The sequence below is a fragment of the Neoarius graeffei genome, chromosome 23 (assembly GCF_027579695.1).
Source record: "Neoarius graeffei isolate fNeoGra1 chromosome 23, fNeoGra1.pri, whole genome shotgun sequence".
Taxonomy (NCBI): Eukaryota; Metazoa; Chordata; class Actinopteri; order Siluriformes; family Ariidae; genus Neoarius; species Neoarius graeffei.
The window spans coordinates 56,936,335-56,962,669 of record NC_083591.1 but is presented as its reverse complement, the minus strand read 5'-3'; the positions used below and the strand labels follow the sequence as shown (position 1 = coordinate 56,962,669).

The 26,335-nt window shown below is 39.0% G+C and overlaps 1 protein-coding gene and 1 long non-coding RNA gene across 3 annotated transcripts in view; one reads left to right on the top strand and one right to left on the bottom strand.

The window, feature by feature from the left end:
• The window catches only part of LOC132871904 (uncharacterized), a 79,652-nt gene that overhangs the window by 29,631 nt on the left and 23,686 nt on the right, over positions 1-26,335 (top strand). The window lies entirely within an intron of this gene.
• On the bottom strand, positions 179-26,269 carry mtf2 (metal response element binding transcription factor 2). 2 transcript variants are annotated; one of them, XM_060906502.1, is made up of 15 exons: positions 26,087-26,269; positions 22,845-23,046; positions 22,370-22,451; positions 20,578-20,670; positions 19,095-19,195; positions 18,790-18,938; positions 18,488-18,583; positions 16,042-16,110; positions 15,841-15,964; positions 15,687-15,754; positions 15,429-15,599; positions 9,082-9,184; positions 4,380-4,435; positions 4,185-4,283; positions 179-3,489 (listed from the first exon to the last, which is right to left on the bottom strand). In XM_060906502.1, the coding sequence occupies exons 1-15, from the start codon at positions 26,089-26,091 to the stop codon at positions 3,129-3,131; spliced, it is 1,779 nt and encodes a 592-aa protein (XP_060762485.1). In that variant the 5' UTR covers positions 26,092-26,269; the 3' UTR covers positions 179-3,128. The 2 variants fall into 2 exon arrangements, with proteins under 2 accessions (XP_060762485.1, XP_060762486.1); XM_060906503.1 differs by having other exon boundaries at positions 179-3,486.

Sequence of the window (26,335 nt, the reverse complement as noted above, 5' to 3'; positions counted from 1 at the left end):
ATTCATTAATAAAATTCACCAAAAAGCATACTAACTAATTTTAACTAAAATAAGTGTGGTACAGACATTTGGTGGCTCATTGTATATTTGTTTCTTACGCAGAAACTGACTAAAAAAAAAACCCCCCCACACACACACACACACACTTTTGATTTGATGAATTTATTCTTTGGCTACAAAAGCCTGCTCAAAGCCAGTAAAAAAGACCAACAATAAAACCAAAAACAACGCAAAGCTGCATGGATGCAATATTGGTACACCAAGTAAGAAACATTTCATACACATTTTATACTGAAATAAAAGAGGTATCAGTGTTGAGATAGGAAGAAAGAAAAAAAAACAAAACAAACAAAAAAAAAAAACACTTGAGCAAAAACCTGCGCTGATATGAAGTCAGCAGTCAGAGATGAGTGGATCAATAACACTAATTTTAAAATGCAGGGCATTCACTGTAGAAACAAAAAGACAGTTTGAACTGAACAAAACATCTCAAATTCAGTAATTAATGCTCAAGAGAAATTTTTTTTTAAATAATAAAAACCAGGCATGTGTCGATAATACAATAGCATTTCTACCCCTGCGCTATCGGATTCCTATGGATTGTATCACATTTATAAAAGAAAAACTCTGCCCCGGGACACTGTAAATATATTTATTTGTAATAGTTGTAATAAATTAGTGATGAGTTCAGTGATTCTGCTGAATTTGTTGGTTGTTTTATTTTCATTATTTCTGCGAGAAGCCAGTGGCTGTGTGTCACTCTGATGTCACATTACTTTATTGCTAGCGCACTGAGTTTCGACAAACTCAAAAAAATAACAGTCAGATTGTGCCGTTTGCTCCTGAAAAGAAAAGAGCAAGCGCTTCTGTTTCTTTTCTCGCTCATCTTTCATAACAGCGTAAAAATCGTGGCGACTGCGGTGTAACACTCCGGACTCAAACATCCCAGGATTCATCGCAGAAATCTTACTTGAACTGGTGAGTGAGTAATGGTGATGGCGTTAGTGAGAAAGCTGGACAGACTAAAGCGCCGCTGCATCGCTCTCTCTTAACCAGAAATGAAGTGAGGGCAAAATCCGTCTGCGACATTGTTCAAGCTCATGGGTTAATTATAAAAATATTAATACGCAGATAATTAAGGGTGGAGTTTCTCTCTCTTAACACATCCCATGTACACTCTTATTTTGGACAAATTTTGAGACAAAACACCATAACAGGAAAGTTTACAAAATCAGGACATGCGCAGAGGTGACGAATGCAGATATGAACACTTTCTCATCGGCTCTTACAGTGAAGACAGGAACTGAACTCCAACATCTCGTTAGTGTACAGTCTTTTCCCCGCCAAAGCAATAAATAGCACCGAGAACTTTAAAAAGAAAAGAAAAAAAAAAGCCTGAGTTGTAAGAAAAAAAAAAATTTTTAAATTGCTTTTTTATTTTCCTGAAGCAGATGAATGAAAAACAAAGTAAGTCAGAGAGAGAGATCTTTTGAATGTTGAGTTGCATAGGAAGAAAACGAAATGGCACAAGAAACCAAAGTCACTACAAAAATAAAGATCCTCAAGCTTCTAATAGTGTGCATACTTTACACCGAACAAAATGATGTCCAACGGCACGGCGAGTCCAGGAACGTTCTCGTGTGAAACAAACACGACTCTGTAAGCAACATGAATCGAGCTGTTGCTTTGTCTGAGGCTTCAGAGTGTGTGTGAAAATTATCAAATGTGGAAAAAAAAAAAAAAAATCTTGGAAATAAATGGGAGGGGGGACAAAACAAAAAACCTCAATAACTAAGTCATCGATCTAAGACCCCGCCCCAAAATTAATGCTGTTAAAACCTTAAAATAATTTGCCTCCTAGAATTTGTTTTAAACATAACCTGGATAAACAGGACGATGAACTAAATGTGCAAAGTTGAGTGAAATTTATATAAAAAGGTACATTTAAAAAAAATTTTTTTTTTTAAAAAGTGCCCTACTGAACTGAAAGCTGTGACAGCTGAAAGCGGGGGGGATCTGCAGCAGCATCCAATCTTTTCATTTATTTATTTATGGTGGCGCCGACACAAAATCAACAGACGTGTTTTCATGGTGAAATATTTACGTTAAATGTCAAACACGCCCTCGTCGATTTCCTCTAATGTCAGCCATCTTTAAAAAAATTAATAAAATTTTTTTTTTTTTTTTTACAAAAGTCCAAACAGTTGACTCGAATTGAACGATTCCACAGACTGATCAGACAGACGGCTCATGTGGTCCGACATTCCTTTATTTCCCCACCTTGCGATTTCTCAGGTCCTACGTAAAATCAGTTCCCGTTTACCGTTTGGAAGAACTGTGTTCGTCGTATACGAGCTGTAGTTAATTTAAACGCGTATACGAGGTCATGAAGAAAAAGAAGCACTTGGAAGGAAGTATTCAAGATCAACTGTATGTAAATTAAAAACAATTGATTTTCAAAATGAGGAATTCAACTCGAATAAAACAAGTTAGGCTTTAGAAGCCATGTATGGATGTGTACAAAGCTATTACAGCTTTTCGTCAGGATGGGGGGGAAAAGGAAAAAATAAAAAAAATAAGGCCACGCCCCCATAACAGAAACGACAAGCAGCATCAATGACTTTTTCACCTGCTAGAGTGAATTCACGGTTCGGGTTAGAGGCGTGACCAGAAGTGGCTGAGCTGAGGGCGTGTCGAAATACTGCACTGATTCCAGTCACGTGTTTGACATGACGCTGTGTGACGTCTACAAGCTCTAAGGCGGGTGTTTTTTTGTTTGTTTGTTAATATAAACGGTAAAGAGGCACGGTCTAATCGTTCTCGCTCTCCTTCTTCCACTCCACCAATCAGAACGACTCTAATGTTAGGACAGGAGCTGAAGAGTGTGAAAATTAATGGCACATTATGTACGCGTGTGTGTGTGGGGGGGGGTTAGTGAGCTCTGGAGACATTGACACACTCCCGCTCCACTGTTCACTGACATTTGGTTTAAAAAAAAAAAACCCCACAACAACTTCTTACATCAAACCAAACTCCACAGTTCTGGTGTGTGTGTATGTGTGTGTGTGTGTGTGTGTGTGTGTGTGTGTGTGTGTATATGCATGTGTATATATAATGTGTGTGGAGGCTCATGAGGCAGTGACGCCCTCCCACTCCACCAGGTACTGCACTTTGCCATCATCAGTGACGCGGCGCGCCAGGACGCGGTATTTCTCCCCGCACGCCATGCGCCCTGCCGCGCCGAAGTAGCTGCTGATGGAGCTCCTGAGGAGGCTGAGCTGAGCGTTCGAGTCCAGGCCCTGCGTGATGGAGGCGGGGGGAACGCGGGAAAGCGGTGTTGGTGTGGGCGTGGCCATGAGAGCAGGAGAAGGCGTGGGCTCAGGCTGGGGAGGTGGAGGAATCTCAGGGTTGGGGGGCTGCAGCGCTCGCCTCGGACGTCCCCGACCCCTTTTCACTGGTGGCTGAGGCACTGGAGTCCTGCTGGAGCTGCTGAGACGAACAGAGCAGTGAAAGGAACAGCACGGAGAGAAAGAAATTAAACAACAACAACAAATAATAATGCTCCTGCTGTTTCAGGAAAACAATCAACGATGAAGAGTTACAGGCTACACCTAAAGCTAGTTTTCCAATAAGTGTTTTATTGCCCTTATACCACAGCAATCTGCCAACACAATGCTGTAGGAGTCCCTGTGACTGAGCTGTTGCTACAGAAACGGTAACGTATTAAAATGAGTGCATTAATATAAACCTATGACTTGCAGCTGCACTACTGTTGGAGCTGCTGTTCTAGAAAATTAAATCAACACAATCCAATCTCAGGCTTTATGTGTCTGCATCTGAATCGCCGCCGCTCTTCCCAAAAACCTGAGAGAGCCGAACCAATCGGGAGCCGCCATATTGGTTCGTTTTAATATTTATGAGCTTCCTTGTGAAATGATCAGATATTGACATCAATAAAGCCATAAAATTATACATTCATCACTTACAAGAACTTTCAACTCCTCACAATCAGGACAGAGTTCATTTTCAGGTTAATCCCCCCCCCAATGAGACTCAAACTCAGACCCTTCCAGAACATTAACCACCACTTAACAAGGGTAAACTCTTTTCGGATAAAGCTGATCACTTTTTTGTTGTTCAGACACTTTGGACAGATCTGAAACAGAAGATGAAAGGAACGGTACCTGGAGACGTTAGTTGAGGTAGTTTTGCTCATAGTGGTGGCACTAACGGAGTCAGCGTCTGAGGTACTCGATGATGGCGCACACTCTTCGACTTTGATGCTGCTCAGGAAAACGAAAACAGCACAACGAGACTTGTGTTAGAGCGACGCTGTGAGCACAGAATTATTTCAGCTCCAAGCCAGAAATACAAACTACCTTTTAGAGATCATGTCCAGAGAGCTGTTCTCTGCAGTCAGGAACTTCATGTGATTCTACAGGTGGGGGGGATGAAAAGAAATGCCAAAGTAAAATATTTATCCTTTTCAAAAGGTTCTGAACTGCATTTTTTTTTGGGGGGGGGAATAAAAATCTCAAAATAATTATATGCTGATTATTACAAAACATGAGTGCTTACAAATAAAATAAATATAATAATTTTTTTAAAAATGCTTTCAGATTCAGTAACAGTCAGTGGTGTGATAAGTTATAACTTAAAAACTGAAATTGAAGTTAATTAATTCAATTAATCATTTAATTAAAGCTACAGGAAGGCAGAGTTTGGAATTTCGTCCTCTCTGGTAGCTTTTGGGAGCCGAGAAGGACGTGGAAGAAAGAGCATTTCCTAATGTGCGCCGTGTTCCGTTTATTCAATCAGAATTCTAGCAAACTGTTTATTTATTAAGGTAGAATGGTTTGTCGAGATTGAAGATTATAATAAAATCAGCGGTGAATTATCTTCATCCAGGACAAACACCTGGAAAAAAATAACTTACAAGATGGACGGACACAAATTTGTTTAAATTACACACCAACAGCGAATAGAAGAAATTAAAGGGGAACAGAGGGCAATATAACGAACCTTATTCAAGACTTACAAAAGTTTTTTGTTCCAAGGTTGGAAAGTTACAGTGGGGCAAAAAAGTATTTAGTCAGTCACCAATTGTGCAAGTTCTCCCACTTAAAAAGATGAGAGAGGGCTGTAATTTTCATCATAGGTACACTTCAACTATGAGAGACAAAATGGGGGGAAAGAATCCAGGAAATCACATTGTAGGATTTTTAAAGAATTTATTTGCAAATTATGGTGGAAAATAAGTACCGTATTTTCCGGACTATACGTCGCTCCGGAGTTTAAGTCGCATCAGCCAAAAAATGCATTATGAAGACGAAAAAAACATATATACGTCGCACCGGACTATAAGTCGCACTTTTTTGAAGGGTTATTCTATCCATAGAATCTGTGATTGTATCTGATAAGCGGCGCGTGCTGCGCGACTGCATTGTTTATTTAATAAACGAACAGCTGAGCAGTGATAACGCGCCCTTTGCCCTGTAAGTAGCCTAGTCTGATTATTTTAAATATCTACTACTATCTTTAATACTATCACTATCGTTATTACTAATAGCCTATAATATTATTATTATAACTAATATTAGTAGCCTATTACTGATGCATTAATCAGTTTGCTTTTAGATTATTTTTACCGGTAGGGCTTATTATCGCCCCATGGCTCTTTCATCTTTGTTATTAAAGCTGTAGTCATCATCGAGGAGAGTCATTCTTCATTTTTGTCGAATTTTATTTCATTAAATCAGAGGTCAAGTAGGCTATAGGTATATCATCTCCAAAGACAACCGTCTAGTGAAAAAAAAACAACCGCTTTTAAATACCCTACTTAAATCCTTAAAAAGAGTAATTTAACTCATGTCTTGTGTGATCTGATCTCCAATGGTGAAATAAACCGGTTGTGATATGAGTAGTCTGTTATTTTAGAAGATAAATTTAATATATAATTTAATATATAGCCTAATAAAAATATTTTATAACATATCACGACATATTACTGTCTGTAACTGTTCGTCACTAAAGCGTTTTCTAAGATCATAATGTCTGATTTTTTTTTTTTTTACACACACAATAAGCGTGTGTGCGTAAAGTTATAGTAAACCACCCCCCACCTTTTTTTTTTTTTTTTGAGTTGCCGGACCCACCCACCTCCTGCGTTCCGAGACCTCCCACTTCACAAATTAAGCACTGCCTAAAATCATTACATAACTTATTTAAATAACTATAGCCCTATCATTAATAATAAAACACAGGTCAATCAAGTTTATCAAGCTGGCGATTTCACTTCAAATCAGCAAATCCATTGAATTCCTCATCCTCGGTGTCGCTTCTGAACAACTCTGCCAACTCCAGCGGCAGATGAAGCGCCGTTTCCTCTTCTTCTGCGTGGCTGTCGTCAGACTCAGCATCAGCTCCAGTTATTCCGCGGTGAAAAAAAAAAAACATATATACGTCGCACCGGAGTATAAGTCGCATGGCTAGCCGAACCATGAAAAAAAGTGCGACTTATAGTCCGAAAAATACGGTATTTGGTCAATAACAAAAGTTCATCTCAATACTTTGTTATATACCCTGTAAGTCTTCACAAGGTTTTCACACACTGTTGCTGGTATTTTGGCCCATTCCTCCATGCAGATCTCCTCTAGAGCAGTGATGTTTTGGGGCTGTCGCTGGGCAACACGGACTTTCAACTCCCTCCAAAGATTTTCTATGGGGTTGAGATCTGGAGACTGGCTAGGCCACTCCAGGACCTTGAAATGCTTCTTACGAAGCCACTCCTTCGTTGCCCGGGCGGTGTGTTTGGGATCATTGTCATGCTGAAAGACCCAGCCACGTTTCGTCTTCAATGCCCTTGCTGATGGAAGGAGGTTTTCACTCAAAATCTCACGATACATGGCCCCATTCATTCTTTCCTTTACACGGATCAGTCGTCCTGGTCCCTTTGCAGAAAAACAGCCCCAAAGCATGATGTTTCCACCCCCATGCTTCACAGTAGGTATGGTGTTCTTTGGATGCAACTCGGCATTCTTTCTCCTCCAAACACGACAAGTTGAGTTTTTACCAAAAAGTTCTATTTTGGTTTCATCTGACCATATGACATTCTCCCAATCCTCTTCTGGATCATCCAAATGCTCTCTAGCAAACTTCAGACAGGCCTGGACATGTACTGGCTTAAGCAGGGGGACACGTCTGGCACTGCAGGATTTGAGTCCCTGGCGGCGTAGTGTGCTACTGATGGTAGCCTTTGTTACTTTGGTCCCAGCTCTCTGCAGGTCATTCACTAGGTCCCCCCGTGTGGTTCTGGGATTTTTGCTCACCGTTCTTGTGATCATTTTGACCCCACGGGGTGAGATCTTGCGTGGAGCCCCAGATCAAGGGAGATTATCAGTGGTCTTGTATGTCTTCCATTTTCTAATAATTGCTCCCACAGTTGATTTCTTCACTCCAAGCTGCTTACCTATTGCAGATTCAGTCTTCCCAGTCTGGTGCAGGTCTACAATTTTGTTTCTGGTGTCCTTTGACAGCCCTTTGGTCTTGGCCATAGTGGAGTTTGGAGTGTGACTGTTTGAGGTTGTGGACAGGTGTCTTTTATACTGATAACGAGTTCAAACAGGTCCCATTAATACAGGTAACAAGTGGAGGACAGAGGAGCCTCTTAAAGAAGTTGTTACAGGTCTGTGAGAGCCGGAAATCTTGCTTGTTTGTAGGTGACCAAATACTTATTTTACCGAGGAATTTACCACTTAATTCATTAAAAATCCTACAATGTGATTTCCTGGATTCTTTCCCCCCATTCTGTCTCTCATAGTTGAAGTGTACCTATGATGAAAATTACAGGCCTCTCTCATCTTTTTAAGTGGGAGAACTTGCACAATTGGTGGTTGACTAAATACTTTTTTGCCCCACTGTATGGTGTTTTGAAAGTAGCTCGAGCAAACTATTTCCGCAGTTTGAACAGCCCGCCATGATATTAATTTTATCCAATCAGAATGCACGTTCATTTTCTCTGCGTAACACTCATGACGTATGTATGTGCCCAGTTGTGTTGGCTCATTGAGGTTGGGAATAGCACGTGTGAAATACCTGTTTCTGCCTCTTGCGACGATTTCGCAAGTCCACGGGTGGCGCCTATCTCATTGCAGCAAATAAATTCTGCTGGACTCGTGAGCAACTCCACGTTACATTTTCCGCACGAGCACCACGCCGTGTCACCTGCACGCAGACGCTCTGCCCCACGCTCGCCATGCCCATGGTCAGCATCAGTCTCATCCTCGCCGTCATCCGAGCTTTCTTCTCTTATTTCATCACCGGAGTCGAGAGTACCTCTCCTAGGTTCAAACTGGTACCCTTCTAAGCCACAGCCTGCTTGCAGCGTGTCTTGAGGGATCTCTTCATATGATATGATTCGACAGAGCTGTCGCTTTCACTTGATGCGTCCGACGCCATGATTACACGCTTATCTCCTCTATTTCGGAGAGCTCCGCTAGTGCAGTGGGTAGCGCTGACGTCACGGTCTTTTAAAAATGGCAACTCTTGTCCGGTTTAGCGTATAAAGTATTATATTTACAATTACCAAGATATTTCGTTGTTTTCTAGTATATAAATTTGATAGAATACGTTACTTTGTCACATCAGCAACTGTATATATTATATTTGGTACCCCTTTAACTATTTACTCTCATTAAATTTGAAGGTGGGGGGAACGGGACACTCGGACACAGCAGCTCCGGAATATTATTATAATTCCCTACACTATTATTTCCTTTCTGATTAAACAATCACGTAGGCATGTCAAGCCACACTCCCTCTTTTCATTATCCGTTTAATTAATTACAATCATTTCGACCTGGATGCAAAATCCACTGAAGTAAAACTTCCGTTAGCTAAAATTACGAGCTCAAAAAGACCATCCTGATTAGCTACTAGCAGAGAAAAAGCAAAAAGAAAAAAGTCTCTCTATTCAACACGAAGCTAAATAAAATAAGTAGATTGATCCAAGGCATTTTAATCAATATGTATGTATCTGTAGAATTTTTTTAAATTATAGGTTATACGGTTGTTGATCCTCACCTGTGCCAGAAGCTCTTCTGATCGTCTCAGCTTGGCCAGCGTCTCTAACGAGTGCGAGCGATGTTTCCTCTTCCCTTTCTTCACCACTCCGTTGGTGACCGTGCTGAACAAAACGACAATCTCTCAGTACTGACCCTTCTGGTGTTACAGGAAAGCAAGAGCTTGAGATGTCAAAAATAATCAATACTTTTTTTTTTTGTAAATCTGGGACCAAAACTGAATCAAACCATCGACTGGTCGTTGTGAGCGCTGTAACAGCAAAACCTGAGTGAAAATCATAGATGGTGATCAATATAATTTATGGTGATATTTGCGATACGGGTTGTTTTACAATCAGGGGACAAAGTTTGTGTCACAGGGGTCCAAAATTCAAGTGGATTCAAACTGGTTCTTGTACCAGTTTTTAAGTGAAGGACAAGTTAAAGAACAGATAGGCATGTGTAATAGTTTGTATTATAACAAGATTAAGTGTCGCTTTAAGCCGGGCTGGGAGAAACAAATGAAGTGATTCTCGGAGAGGACTTTTTTTTTGACAATTCAGAATCCACTACTTCCACAGTGCTTTTAAATATAAGGCTGTAAGCTTTGTGTTAGTTGTCTCTAATATTTATGTCCCAATATCTTGACCACATTTTAGGATGAAAATAATCATTTTAGATGTGTTATTTTATATTGAAAAATTAGCTGTCTCGGAGACGACATTTTTTTGACACAATTCCATACTAATTTGATCAAAATAGTCTGAAAACTTACTGGCATTCAACATTAAAACTTAACTACGTTTCCAATGATATGGAGCCAAATATGTGTTTTATGGTATAAAGAATGATGTAAGTGCATCCCTTTTGGAGCTACCTGTGGTCAAAAAAGCACTTTTTCTAAATGACACGAGTAATTTTGCTAAATATGACATATATTGCCATACATTCACCAAAAATAACGTTATCACCAAATTTTTTTTGCATGGTAAATAGAGCTATCACAGGGCTACGATAAACAACCGAGTTTATTTAGTCAAGCCTTTTGATATTGAAGATAATAAGTGTTAAATGTGATTTTTAGCTTGCCTACCCTGATTGTAAAACAACCCATACGTCTCTAACAGAACTTACTGGAAATGTTCAGCAGGAACACATTACTGCTCTAAAATACACAACGTAAAGCAACAGGTACCTGCTTCCCAAACATCCTTCTGGCTCACTTTCTGACTCTGAATTTGACGCGTGTCCCTCCGAGTGCAGCCGATTTTGTGATGTGTTCCGATTCACTGAGCTCTTTAAAGAAGAACTGAAGGCAAATTTTTTATCATCAAAATTCTACTTCTCATTTTATTAAATATCGGAATGCATGTTTGATCGCTATTTTGTCGCTGCTATAGCAAGTTATGAGTGTTTGAAATATGCTCTGTAATATATCAGTCCATATGTCAAAGCAATGGCCGTAAACGAGATTCGTTGAGACCTGTGCGAGACATCGTAGGACGGAAGTAAAACGTACAGAGGAAATCAAAGTGACCAACCCTGTGTCCAAAATCGCTCATTCATTCACTGCTCCCTACATAGGGAATTACTATATAGAGGACTATACAGTGAGCTCATTGGTAAAATTAAAAAATGCTTTCGGACACTAGTCCGTCGCGCTGGTATTTACGTCATTACTGTCGCACGATTAAAACGTGCCAGATCAGTCGGCTGGTGGGTTTCAAAAATAATAAATACATGCGTGTGTTTTTGTGATAAATCCATATTATACTGAGCGCATTTCACACATTAATCAATACAAAGTACCTGCAGCTTTCAGTTCTTTTAAATCAAGGCTGAATCCTTTCTTCTTTGCCGCTGCCTTTTATTAAATCACATTTGAGACTTAATTTGATTTCTTTCAGCGTGACCGCAATGCATGATGGGATACATCACTTTGGTTAGTGACCATCGTTGTACACTACTTTTCGTGATGCACTGTGGGATACTTTGAGTGCACTATATAGGGTGTAAATAATCCTCACTGAGGTTTCGGACAGCACTACAAAATGGCGAACTTGCTATATAGTGCCCTATATAGTGAGTAGGGAGCAATTTCGGACACAGGGAAACATCTGCCAACGTTGTCAAAAGACGCGCGCGCCCTCTTTCGAATGCTGATGTAATCAAGCCGGAAGTTTTGTTTGTTTTGATAGCAATCAGGAAAATTTGAAAAAAGCAGGCAGTAATCGTCATTTAAACTCGTTTTTGTGCAATATTTTATTTGGAAAACAGTTTTCAAAATGGCCGCACTGACACCTGGCTGACTCTTCACGTTTCGAAGTCTCGCACAAGGCTCGTGAAGATCGCGCGGATAAGCGACGCCTGCCGTGGACCAAACGAACTAAATTCAACACGGCTAAAAACCGAATAGGCCGATAAGTATAATATTTCATTGCAATTAGCTGCCAATATGAGTCACGATATAAGGTTACTAAAACCAAAAACATAACTGAACTAGAAAAGCACTCGGAGAGCGCAGACCTCCGCCAAGAATCCTTTAAAAAATTCCGGGATCCAGAAGGTGATCCGGATCACCGCCAAAATTTAATGGGTTGTTACTTGTGCCCAGTCACACCTCTGGAAAATATTTCAGAGCAATCTGTTCATTACTTTTTCCGTAATGTTGCTAACAGACAAACCAACAAACAAACAAACCAATGCTACCGAAAACACAACCTCCTTAGCGGAGGTAATAACACATTAATTAAGAAATAAGTTTAAAAATGGCTTCAGTTCCCCTTTAAGGGTTGCAACTTGATGCAGTACTGGTGGTCAAACAGATTTTTTTTTTTAATTTCCCCGAGAGTTTCTTATCCAAACAATACAGCTGTGGGACTGAATGTTGCAGGTTCGTGACATCTTTATCATAGTTGGAGAAACGGAGGATATTACACAGTCGTGTGACGATACCGAGTTTATCTTCAAGTGGTGAATGTATACATCACGAGTGAGTGACACAAACAAGGGAAAATATTTTTCAACATCAGAAGATAAACTTCAAATTTTCGCACCACTGTGTAATTTTCTTTATATTATACGAACACCTAAAAAAAAAAAACCCCGCAAGTTAATGAAAAGAATTTTAATTTTGCGCAATTTAAAATAATGCGCAATCTTAGTCAGCGGGAAAACAGCGGGTGCGACGTCATTGAAGTGAAATATCGGGAAGTACAGTGAGGCAAAAAAGTATTTAGTCAGCCACCAATTGTGCAAGTTCTCCCACTTAAAAAGATGAGAGAGGCCTGTAATTTTCATCATAGGTACACTTCAACTCTAGGGGTGTTCACACGGCAACTTTTACTCCGGTGTAGCACCGGGGCTGCCCCGGTAGAGCGTTCACACGGTACAAAGTTATACCGGTGTAGCCCCTGAAAGCTGCTTAAACCGGTGCAAATCTAACCCTGCTCGGGAGGTGGTTTAAGAAATTTACTCCGGAGTAAATGCTAGTTTGCGGGGCAGCACCGATATAAAATGGGCCGTCTGAACGCTACAGGGGTATACTCGCTACTCGTGAGGAGAGTTGATTACATACGGGCATTGCATAACTTGCATCCTGGTATTTTGCGCTTCCAAAATGGTGAATATCAACAACAGAACTGCGTGTCTTCCAGTGTTGCCAGATTTGGCAGTTTTAAGTGCATTTTGACGGATTTGAACATATTTTGGGATGGAAAACGTCAGCAATATCTGGCAACACTGGTGTCTTCATCCACGTTGTTTTCCCGGCGCTTGGTGATGCCATGACAACCGGGAAAAAGTACAGTTTCACGCATGCGCATATTTCATTTCCGCATTATTACTATCGGAAATGATAGTAATAATGATAGGAAATGATAGTAATAAAAGGAAATATCAAAACTTTATTACTATCAAAGGAAATGATAGTAATAGTTTTTGCTACTATAACACGGTCGCAGAAACTGCCGTGTGACCGCAAGTGGGGCTGCACCGGTGCTGACACGCTTCTCTCTAGTAAGCAGGGTTGTGACGTGTGAACGCTGCGCAAAATTTACACCGGTGTAAGATATATCGCAACAAAATACATCGGTGCAGCATCGATGCAAATATGTGCCGTGTGAACACCCTATATGAGAGACAGAATGGGGGGAAAGAATCCAGGAAATCACATTGTAGGATTTTTAATGAATTAATTGGTAAATTCCTCGGTAAAATAAAGTATTTGGTCACCTACAAACAAGCAAGATTTCTGGCTCTCACAGACCTGTAACAACTTCTTTAAGAGGCTCCTCTGTCCTCCACTCGCTACCTGTATTAATGGCACCTGTTTGAACTCGTTATCAGTATAAAAGACACCTGTCCACAACCTCACAGTCACACTCCAAACTCCACTATGGCCAAGACCAAAGAGCTGTCAAAGGACACCAGAAACAAAAGTGTAGACCTGCACCAGGCTGGGAAGACTGAATCTGCAATAGGTAAGCAGCTTGGTGTGAAGAAATCAACTGTGGGAGCAATTATTAGAAAATGGAAGACATACAAGACCACTGATAATCTCCCTCGATCTGGGGCTCCACGCAAGATCTCACCCCGTGGGGTCAAAATGATCACAAGAACGGTGAGCAAAAATCCCAGAACCACACGGGGGGACCTAGTGAATGACCTGCAGAGAGCTGGGACCAAAGTAACAAAGGCTACCATCAGTAGCACACTACGCCACCAGGGACTCAAATCCTGCAGTGCCAGACGTGTCCCCCTGCTTAAGCCAGTACATGTCCAGGCCCGTCTGAAGTTTGCTAGAGAGCATTTGGATGATCCAGAAGAGGATTGGGAGAATGTCATATGGTCAGATGAAACCAAAATAGAACTTTTTGGTAAAAACTCAACTTGTCGTGTTTGGAGGAGAAAGAATGCCGAGTTGCATCCAAAGAACACCATACCTACTGTGAAGCATGGGGGTGGAAACATCATGCTTTGGGGCTGTTTTTCTGCAAAGGGACCAGGACGACTGATCCGTGTAAAGGAAAGAATGAATGGGGCCATGTATCGTGAGATTTTGAGTGAAAGCCTCCTTCCATCAGCAAGGGCATTGAAGATGAAACGTGGCTGGGTCTTTCAGCATGACAATGATCCCAAACACACCGCCCGGGCAACGAAGGAGTGGCTTCGTAAGAAGCATTTCAAGGTCCTGGAGTGGCCTAGCCAGTCTCCAGATCTCAACCCCATAGAAAATCTTTGGAGGGAGTTTAAAGTCCGTGTTGCCCGGCGACAGCCCCAAAACATCACTGCTCTAGAGGAGATCTGCATGGAGGAATGGGCCAAAATACCAGCAACAGTGTGTGAAAACCTTGTGAAGACTTACAGAAAACGTTTGACCTCTGTCATTGCCAACAAAGGGTATATAACAAAGTATTGAGATGAACTTTTGTTATTGACCAAATACTTATTTTCCACCATAATTTGCAAATAAATTCTTTAAAAATCAGACAATGTGATTTTCTGGATTTTTTTTTCTCATTCTGTCTCTCATAGTTGAAGTGTACCTATGATGAAAATTACAGGCCTCTCTCATCTTTTTAAGTGGGAGAACTTGCACAATTGGTGACTGACTAAATACTTTTTTGCCCCACTGTACGTCCTGGTTTTGGTTCTCCATGTCCCGGATGGAGCTCGTATGAAAAATACGAGTGGTGTATTTCCCAGTAAAACACTTGTGTCCAGATAACAAATGTTTAATTACGCAGCCATAAAGTGAGTTACTACCGGTATGTTATGAAGCCGGTCATACAGTGTTGCGTTTCTTAAGAAAATAAGTCATGTGAGCCTAATATGAACAGAGCCTCTCATGTACTCTGAACGCCTGATTACTGCCTGGTTCATGCTAGCGAGCAACAAAGTTTAACTGTCTCAACTGTATCCAAATTAGGTACGATACAGGAAAAGCAGCAGCAACAAATCTGAAAAATGCCTCGGACAGATAACGCGGCATGTGTGGTCCGACGGTGCTTTCATTCCGTGCTTACAACTTCAGCTCTAACTGTAATTAGTTCCCAAAACGTGGTATGCTCTTATCCGGTCATATACAACCTCCTGTTAAACGTGTAGAAAAGTTATGAATTAAAAAAAAAAAAACAATAATAAACGAAGCCCAGAAGGAAGTAGCAGAGATTGTTGGTTCCTCTGGTGAGATTTCGTCGCTAGTACAGTTGTGCAAATCAAAACAACTGATTTTCACACGGATTGTTTAATTTGTGCTTTCTGTAGCTATGACGACTACGATTCTCATCAGAACGAGGGAAAAAAAAAGCTAGACAGGCCACACCCATAAAAGAAACTACTGCAGGATGAGGATTATTTTTTTTTTACCAGTTTGGATGAGGCGGCTTCATGGATTTCCTGCCTTTAATCTTAATCTCATGCGAGGCTTTTTCCTGTTCCCTGTCCGACGGCGGTTCAGAGTTCTGAGGGCCCGGAGGGAAGCGGATCCGTAACCCAAACAGGTGTTTCTTCTTCTTGATCTCTTTCCCGGACATGAACCTGAAACCCGACACCTTGTCACGCCGATCTCACACACTTTAAATACACATGCTGTATATAAACGATCAGTTCTGTGTGTAGACTTACATAGTCGGGTTGCTATTAAGTGCTTCCAGAATCCGTTCATATCGCTCCGATTTGGGCGTGTCCATGAGCTGGAGAGGGAGACAGAAGACAATAAGCGACGCTGAACAGATTTCACGTTAACAGAGGGGACGAGACCAGACGGGCAGAGACGTACCTCGCCGAGCTGAAGTCTGTCCCAGTTTTCGTTAATAAAAGCCATGAGCTCGAGTTCAGAGTCAAAATATTTCTTTTTGTGAATAACACTCAGATTGTAGAGGCTTAGGTGTGCAACATCTACCCTGGAGATACACAGAGGAGGAAATTCAGTCATTTAACACACATTTAGTGCATGTACAACTCCTGTGGTGAAACTCACCATCTCAGAGGCAGTCGTTTGAGGTACTCTGGTCCACTACTGCAAACTGAACAAATAAACTGATAAAACCTGCATGAAAAAAAACAATAACAAGGTTTAGGTTTTGCTTGCATCCCAAAAAATTACTAAAAACATTGTTTTCCCATCTTTTTGGTGTCTTTAATTATTTCTGCTGTTACACCTTTACATTACTTTAATTATTGTAAACCCCCCCATGCACTATATACAGTTGTTTTTTCTTTCCATCACTATGATTGTTTATTATTCTTTTATTATTTTCTACATTTAGTTTTTTTTAAACATTACACATTGAGTGCAAATGCTTTATAAATAAAATCTAAGATTATTCATGTATTTTTTACTGTTTTAGTTTGACCACCTTTTGTACTTGTTTTTTCACACTTGAGCATATTATAAATTCAATAATTTGCAAATTTTTTTTCTTTTCATCCCTGTCTTCCTGTCCTGTCTACTCCTCCTCTGTCAATTGTGTGTGTGTGTGTGTGTGTGTGTGTGTGTGTGTGTGTGTGTGTGTGTGTGTGTGTGTGTGTGTGTGTGTGAGAGGACAGGTTGATGGTCAATTTCACTGGTACTTGTGACTAGTGATAATAAAGGGTTCATTCGTTCATCATTGTAATTTTATGTTTATTACCTTATTTTCTTTTTTACTTTTTACTTCACATTGCATATAAAGTGCTAAATAAAATTAAAATACATTTAAAAATATTCATATTTTTAATTAAATTAAATTAAAATAAAATTATTCCTAAATTACGCTAATTACAATCATTATTAATTTAATTATTTGCATGTTTGCCTAATTTTTTTAAATTCACTACATCTGTTTTAACTTGCATAATTATTCATAATTTACTTCATTGTGAAATGTTAAATACACAAAATTATCTTTTTAAATATACTAGTGCATCTCAAAAAATTAGAATATTGTGAAAAAGTTCAATATTTTCCATCAGTTATTTAAGAAAGTGAAAATGTTATATATTATAGACTCATTACACAAACTAAAATGTTTCAAGCATTTTTCTATTTTAATTTTAATCAGTATGGCATACAGTACAAAAACATAAAAAAAACATCTCAAAATATTAGAATATTTCATTTTGAGTTTGAGTAAAACAGTACGAACACAGTGTATCTTTCGGTCTGGTTCAGTACACACAACCACAATCATGGGGAAGACTGCTGACTTGACTGTTGTCCAGAAGATGATCACTGATGCCCTCCACAAGGAGGGTAAGCCACAAAAGGTCATTGCTGAAAAGGGTGGCTGGAAAAGGTGCACAAGCAACAGGGATGGCCGCAGTCTTGAGAGGATTGTCAAGAAAAGTTGATTCAAGAACTTGGGAGAGCTTCACAAGGAGTGGACTGAGGCTGGTGTCAGTGTATCAAGACCCATCACGAACAGACATCTTCAAGAAAGGGGATACAACTTTCGCATTCCTAATATCAAGCTACTCCTGAACCTGAGACAATGTCAGAAGTGTCTTATCTGGGCTAAGGAGAGAAAGAAATGGACTGTTGCTCAGTGGTTCAAAGTCCTCTTTTCAGATGAAAGTACATTTTGCATTTAATTTGGAAATAACGGTTCTAGAGTCGGGAGGAAGAGTGGAGAGGCACAGAATCCAAGGTGTTTGAAGCCCAGTGTGAAGTTTCCACAGTCTGTGATGATTTGGGGTGCCATGTCATCTGCTAGTGTTGGTCCACTGTATTTTATCAAGTCCAAAGTCAACACAGCCATCTACCAGGAGATTTTAGAGCACTTCATGCTTCCATCTGCTGACGAGCTTTTTGGAGATGCTGATTTCCTTTTCCAGCAGGACTTAGCACCTACCCACAGTGCCAAAACTACTACCAAATGGTTTGCTGACCATGATATTACTGTGTTTGATTGGCCAGCCAACTTGCCTGACCTGAACCCCATAGAGAATCTATGGGGTATTGTCAAGAGGAAGATGAGAAACACCCGACCCAAAAATACAGATACGCTGAAGGCCACTATCAAAGCAACCTGGGCTTCAATAACACCTCAGCAGTGCCACAGACTGATCACCTCCATGCCACACCGCATTGATGCAGTAATTCATGGTAAAGGAGCCCCAACCAAGTATTGAGTGTATAAATGAATATACTTTTCAGAAGTTGGACATTTCTGTATTGTAAATCCTTTTTTTGATTGATCTTAGGGAATATTCTAATAATTTGAGATACTGGATTTCTGATTTTCATGAGCTATAAGCCATAATCATCAAAATTAAAACAACAAAGGCTTTAAATATTTCACTTTACATGTAATGAATATAGAATATATGAAAGTTTACCTTTTTGAATTAAATTATGAAAAAAAGGAACTTTTTCATGGTATTCTAATTTTTTGAGATGCACTAGCATACTGATAAATATATTTTCATACATTTTTTTTTTTTACCTGTCTCCGTTGAGCATGGGCCTCTGTAAGCACTGGATGCAGGCTTCGTGAAACCACTGCTTACATCTGTTACACTGCATCATTTTCAGATACCACCTGAGGAAGAGAACACACCCCGTCAGAGATTAACCAGAACAAAAGTACATCATTTCTTTCCTGACACACGGTTACGTAAACTTTAGGGTAACAGTTTGGTGAAGAACCACATATAGGTGTGAGAGCAGGTCAGGTGTCCACATATTTTTGACCTACATGCTTACAGTACATATTATTTTCTCCCTCCGTGTGCACACTGTACTCACTCTCCAGGCCCTCCACAGTAGCAGTAGCACTGCTGGATGTTGGTTTTATGGCCCTGATCCCACACCAGCTCCTCCAGGGAATACGGCAGCGACTGCTTCATCTCCTGCAGCGCTTTGGCATTCGGACCCTTCTTCAGCGCACCACCTCTCTGAAATCACAAAGCGACTGAATACACAAACCTGCACGTTGTTCGGTTTACTTTATCATCAAAAGACCCATGTTTATGGCCTTTATAGACACTACAGAATGATCACGGACACAGAACATGCGACATCTGGAAGAAAAGCAGTGTACGGTAGCAAACCTTTGTCGTTGTCGCAAACACACACTCTCGGCAGAGCCATTTATCATCCGACGCAATCACACTGGCATCGATGACGGGCGCATGGCAGAGCTGGTGGTATCCTGTATGTTAATAAATTTAAAAACGAAGAAAAATATATCGAGTGAGATAAATGCTTGATTCGGATAGGTTGATTAATTTTCTATAACAGAAGCTGTGTGACAAAAGTGCAACTTCAAATCACAGGCTTATATAAAATAACACGCTCGTTATACATTCATAGGGGTTGTTTTACAATCAAGGTAGGCAAGCTAAAAATCACATTTAACACTTATTATCTTCAATATCAAAAGGCTTGACTAAATAAACTCGGTTGTTTATTGTAGTCCTGTGATAGCTCTATTTACCATGCAAAAAAAATTTGGTGATAACGTTATTTTTGGTGAATGTATGGCAATATGTGTCATATTTAGCAAAATTACTCGTGTCATTTAGAAAAAGTGCTTTTTTGACCACAGGTAGCTCCAAAAGGGATGCACTTACATCATTCTTTATACCATAAAACACATATTTGGTTCCATATCATTGGAAACATAGTTAAGTTTTAATGTTGAATGCCAGTAAGTTTTCAGACTATTTTGATCAAATTAGTATGGAATTGTGTAAAAAAAAAAAAGTCCTCTCCGAGACAGCTAATTTTTCAATATAAAATAACATATCTAAAATGATTATTTTCATCCTAAAATGTGGTCAAGATATTGGGACATAAATATTAGAGACAACTAACACAAAGCTTACAGCCTTATATTTAAAAGCACTGTGGAAGTAGTGGATTCTGAATTATCAAAAAAAAAAAAAGTCCTCTCCGAGAATCACTTCATTTGTTTCTCCCAGCCCGGCTTAAAGCTACACTTCATCTTGTTATAATACAAACTATTACACATGCCTATCAGTTCTTTAACTTGTCCTTCACTTAAAAACTGGTACAAGAACCAGTTTGAATCAATTTGAATTTTGGACCCCTGTGACACAAACTGATTGTAAAACAACCCATAATAGTACACAGACACACGTTAGCGTTTCTATGGTAACAGCTCATTTGCAGTGGACGCTCCGCGTAACGATGTGTAATTGTTGATATGGTGAAGTTTTCTAATGAACAGAGACGCTTATTTAATCTCCGGTGTCAGAGGTAATGCTGGAACTAAGTTCTCCGACATCTTCAGGACAGAGGAGTTTTTATGAGCCGATTAGTTTATTAACAGGAAGGGGACAGGAGAAGGAAAGTTTATAGCTGTAACTACAAAGTGTGACACATCAGAGGAGGAATTAAAACACTCAAGGACACGATGCTATAGGAATATAATCAACCTCTGCTTCGTCACACTGTGCCATTTTGAACACATGAACACACATCTCCTGGCCTGTGGGATGCTTTTTAGTACCAAAAGTACCGAACCACACACTGCTGCGGGATGAAGACGGGTTCTGTTCGTAGCCGTACCTTGTCCACATTTGTCACAGATGACTATTTCATTGGGCGGTTCTGAGCTTTCATTCTGGCATATGGTGCAGAGCATCTCCCCTCCACTGTCCCCTGGAACACAAACACACACCATCATCATCATCATACTGCGCGACTCACAACCCAACTGTGAATCGGGATCATCTTCATATTCAATAAATAAATAAAATTAAATTTCTGCATTAATATAAAAGCTGTTTTTGTCGTTGTGGTCAAAAATCTTACATTGTGAGATATTAACTTCATGTGATGCACGATTGGTCTAAACATTACGTATAAAATATCAACATTCCTGTAAGCATGTAACGATATATCATGCAGCAATAAATCAGCATGCAAATGTATGACGATTTTAATTGATTAAATGGGAAAAAAAAAATCCTGATTATCATCAGGCTGTGTAATCTTAGTTATTCCTTGCTGTAATTGTATTGTTTAGACAGCAGAGAGCGCAATAACATACAATAGTGGAAATACACGTGATTTCACTGTAGGCTGAAGTAACGCAGCTCTAATGTCGCCAAAACACACAAAAACAGATAAAACGTGGAAGAGCTGCCGTGTGATTGTGTACAAATAGATTGAACAAGAAATCTGAGCGCACTCTCTCTTTTTACAGATTGCTGAGTAATAAAGAGAAGCACATGGAGACAGAACAAATGTTCATAAAAGTTTAATAAGAAAAGGAATTTATTAACGTTTTCATTTGTAATAAAAGGAATATTTTAGTTAACAGGCGATTATATTTTACTCCATCTTTTACAAATAATTGGGTAAATAATTATTGTTGGTTGTTAAGAAAATGAAACGTGTTTTTTTGTTGTTTTTTTGTATTTTTGTTTGAACAAAAGGAATATTTAAGTTGACAAAGAAAGAATAGGAAAATAAAATGTTGCACTTTTTGGGGGAATAATTTTTTCCCCCCATTTAAATTAAAAAAAAAAAAATTGTGGGAAAATCTAATCATGAATTGGGTGAACCATGAAATGCCCACCTTCCTGCGATGAAAACTGTTACAACAATCCAATCTCTCAGTTTTACGACCAAATGCAAATTTAATCCCACCTGGGATAAAGGCCAATTTATGCTGACAACGCAGTCCTCGCAGACGGTGTCGCAGATAGCGTCTGCGTAGCCCCCCCACCTTCGCAGACGCTCTGCGCGCACCTCCCAAAAATTGTGACCACCGCAGAAGCCTCGCAGACAGCATCGCAGACAAGAGGGCTCTGATTGGTCCACTCTACATCCGTTGTACACGCACTTCCGCTTCCCTACTTTCCCGGTTTGTTTTGTTTTCACGACCGGCATTTTTAAAAACACGAGCGAAGATGGAGCAGCACGAAGAGCGGTTGATTGAGGAAGTACGTACATCTATACGACTCCAGTTCTAGTTATTATAAAAAAAAAAAAGTTCTAGTCATTATAAGTAACCGGAGGATAAACACTCCACTAACCACACCCACCAACTACTCCTAGCGACTTCGCGCCCCCTTGCGTTGTGCCGGTGAATAACATCGCGCACGGCTATTACTCCCCGCTCAACGATAAATTACAACTGTCTGCGAAAAGCTATCTGCGAAAGCCTTGTCGCACGAGCATGCAGAGGCCTTAACAGTGCAAATGAGAAAAGTGGGCGGAGCTGTAAAGTACAACTCTGCAACCAATCAAATGTCTCCGCTTGTATAACAACATGCATTTGAGTCAAGATTTAACCAGTGTATCTCTACGGTTTATTCACACACACACACACCCCTCCCAAAACCCCGCTTACCTGTCTGAATGTCCTTCCAAAGAACCCAAGACTTCGACTGATCTTCAAATACCACAAAACAGCAATGCTTCTGTTTGTTTATCTGCAGGAAGAACACACACACAGTGCAGAAACATCAGAAAGAGTTACTGAACTTCAATTATGTGTAGACATTTGAGAAATGGCTAAAATTATTAAGAAAGAAAGATTTTAGTCCAAGTATTGGCACATTATTACCTGCTAGTGAACATCTGTAATCTATAATCTGCACTATAGTCATCATTAAAGAACTGTGATGCTTTTATAGGAAAATGATCCACAACCAAAAGCTGTGATGAAGCAAAGTTAGTATTAATGTCAACCCTGATTATTTTCAGAAATAACAGCATGTCCTTTAAGCACTTTATTCTTCTTATACCACAGGAAATTATTACAATTTGTTTTTTATTTATTTAACAATGGTCATTGCTGTTTATTTTTCATCTTCGCCAGTTACCTTCGCGATTGTCCCCAGATAAAACAGGCCATCGGACCAGCGAGCTAGAACGTCCTGGCCCTCCTCGAACTTATTTGCGAGCTTCTCCGTGTCGCTCTGCCCATTTCTGAGCGAGAGGTTGGACAAGGACACGGGAGACTCGTCTTGACGATGGGATGGAGACTTGCGATGGGAGCTCGGACTGTTTACGACCGTTGAGTCTCTGTAAGAAATGGAAAAAAATATGAAGAGAACTTTAAATCACAAAGTATTTATTAAACAAGTGGTAAAACATTGTGCTTTTAGAGGGAAATTAACTGTGGAATTACGCCATGATTATTCTCTCATGGAGCGGTACATGACTGCTGAGATCATAGCAGCAAGAATTATTTTTACAAAAATACAAACCCACAACAACAAGCATTTAGAAGAAAATATGACATGAAAATGTAGATGAGTGAGTTTTAAAACACCCAGCAAATTGGGTTAAAAACAGAAAAACAAATGTCAGACCGTATGACCTTTTTAAAGAACTGATTAAACTGTTAAGGAACAGACAGATAAATATTTTACTTTTTTTTTTAAAAAGACATCCAACAAATTTGGTTGAAAGAAAAGAAAAAAGCCATACATTATAAACATATAGCCAAAGACTGATTAATTTGGCTGAAAAAAGAAAAGAATTACACACAGTACTGTGCAAAAGTCTTGGTACCTTATGGGATTTTTTTCTCTTCCCTTTCATACAAACTTTGTTACAGATTTCTATTTTTACATTATTGATTCAAAACATTACAAAAACATTTTAGAGTTCTAAATGTTCAGAGGGTTTTCCAGCACAAAATTAAATGTTACAGAAATTTTTTTTTTTTTAACTGAGATCTGAGCAGCGTATTCCATAACAGATTAAAAAAGAAACCATAATGAAGGCTACTGGTGCAAAATTTTGGTGCAAAATGAACTGAGTGTGACAGTCAAAGTGTCCAGAAGAACTGTGGCTGGTTCTGTAAGATGCTCAGGAAAACCTACACACCAAATACTGACTTTGTTTCATTTATTCAGGCTTACTGATTACTGTTTATAGTATTTTTTTTAATGTTGAAACTTTCCAGTTAATTATTTTTAAGCCATTTTTGATCTACAGCATGTCTTTACATGTGCCTCAGACTTTTGCACAGAACTGGATGGATACACACACAAACATATATATATATATATATGAGTGATTCCACGCTTATGGGTACTGAAATGGGGACATGAACTTATTTTTAAAAATTCACCTAAAACCATTTCTTTTTTTTTTTTTACCATCAGGTCACAAAACATGTAATCTTTAATGAATGATATGTTAAAAGATAACTTTAATTTTCTGAGATGTAATAAAAACATATTTATATGCCAAAGTCAGAACGTAACAGAAGTGTTGTGGACATATATATTCTCAATTTTAACAATGTAGAATTACTTTTTGAAACATAGGAAGGTGATGTTTTAGCAAATATAATTAATAAACATGTGTAGTAGAATAAACATACACATTCTTTCAATAAGATTAACATGGTATATAGCTAGATTGTAATTAATTTGTAACAGACGCGAGATGGACAATCGTAACAGAAGTAATGTAACAGACATCATTTTGGAACTCATAGGCTTGACTTTGGCATATAAATATGTTTTTATTACATCTCAGAAAATTCAAGTTATCTTTTAACATATCATTCATTAAAGATTACATGTTTTGTGACCTGACGGTAAAAAAAGAAATGGTTTTAGGTGAATAAGTTCATGTCCCCATTTCAGTACCCATAAGCGTGGAATCACTCATATAGAAAAATATATATACACACAGCTATTCTTTGCCAAATTTTATCTAAAGAAAAAGCGAAAGATGACTCGATGCAAGATATCAACAGACGACTGTATGAATGAACTTTATGAAAGGTTTGAAATTAATAATTTATGTTGCGTAACAATAACCATATTGTGTATTTTATAATATCTTATACACATCAGTTATTTATGATTTAAATACAGAGGAATGTCTAATACGTGTTGTTTTACAATCAGGGGACAAAGTTTGTGTCACAGGGGTCCAAAATTCAAATTGATTCAAACTGGCTCTTGTACCAGTTTTTAAGTGAAGGACAAGTTAAAGAACAGATAGGCATGTGTAATAGTTTGTATTATAACAAGATGAAGTGTCGCTTTAAGCAGGGCTGGGAGAAACAAATGAAGTGATTCTCGGAGAGGACTTTTTTTTTTTGACAATTCAGAATCCACGACTTCCACAGTGCTTTTAAATATAAGGCTGTAAGCTTTGTGTTAGTTGTCTCTAATATTTATGCCCCAATATCTTGACCACATTTTAGGATGAAAATAATCATTTTAGATATGTTATTTTATATTGAAAAATTAGCTGTCTCGGAGAGGACTTTTTTTTTTTGACACAATTCCATACTAATTTGATCAAAATAGTCTGAAAACTTACTGGCATTCAACATTAAAACTTAACTGTGTTTCCAATGATATGGAACCAAATATGTGTTTTATGGTATAAAGAATGATGTAAGTGCATCCCTTTTGGAGCTACCTGTGGTCAAAAAAGCACTTTTTCTAAATGACACGAGTAATTTTGCTAAATATGACATATATTGCCATACATTCACCAAAAATAACGTTATCACCAAATTTTTTTTGCATGGTAAATAGAGCTATCACAGGGCTACAATAAACAACCGAGTTTATTTAGTCAAGCCTTTTGATATTGAAGATAAGTGTTAAATGTGAGTTTTAGTTTGCCTACCCTGATTGTAAAACAACCCTTATCTTCCTTTACGGTCAAAATGGATGGTTGTGTCTCATTAAACAAAGACTAATTACTAAGTGTTAATATTGTGCATGTTTATTAAAATGAGTACATATTAAACAGTAATACAGAATAATAAACAGAATAATGTTTGAGAGAGGAAAAAGAAAAGAGCTTGTTTTTAAGTTAAAGTATATATTTATTTAATAATCTAATACACTTAATGTGGAACTGGAAGGTATTGTTTATGAGGTGAGGAATAAAAATTCTGCATTTATTTAAATTACCTGGTTGATTAATATGCAAATATTATAATTTTCGTCTGATAATGTGACATTTTCGGTGTAAAGTGTACATTTTTTTTTATTTTTGAAAAGGAAATACCACCTCTCTCTCACACACACACACACACACACACTCACTCACTCACTCCCCCATTCAAATCCACTGTTACCTCATTCGGCCACTTCCAGCGCTTAAAATGATGTATATACAGGAAAAACCATTAAACCGACAGGGGTTACCAGCTTCTTCGCTCCCGCCGGGTTTCTCTTCACAACTCACAGCTAACTATTGATTTTCAAAACACACCAAACGAGTGTTTTTCTCTCTTCAGCCTCGCCATTTTGGTTTCCCGCTGAGACGCAATGCATTATGGGAAAGCACGAACCGTCGTCCGCGGCTCTCTTCTGTTATTTTTTTC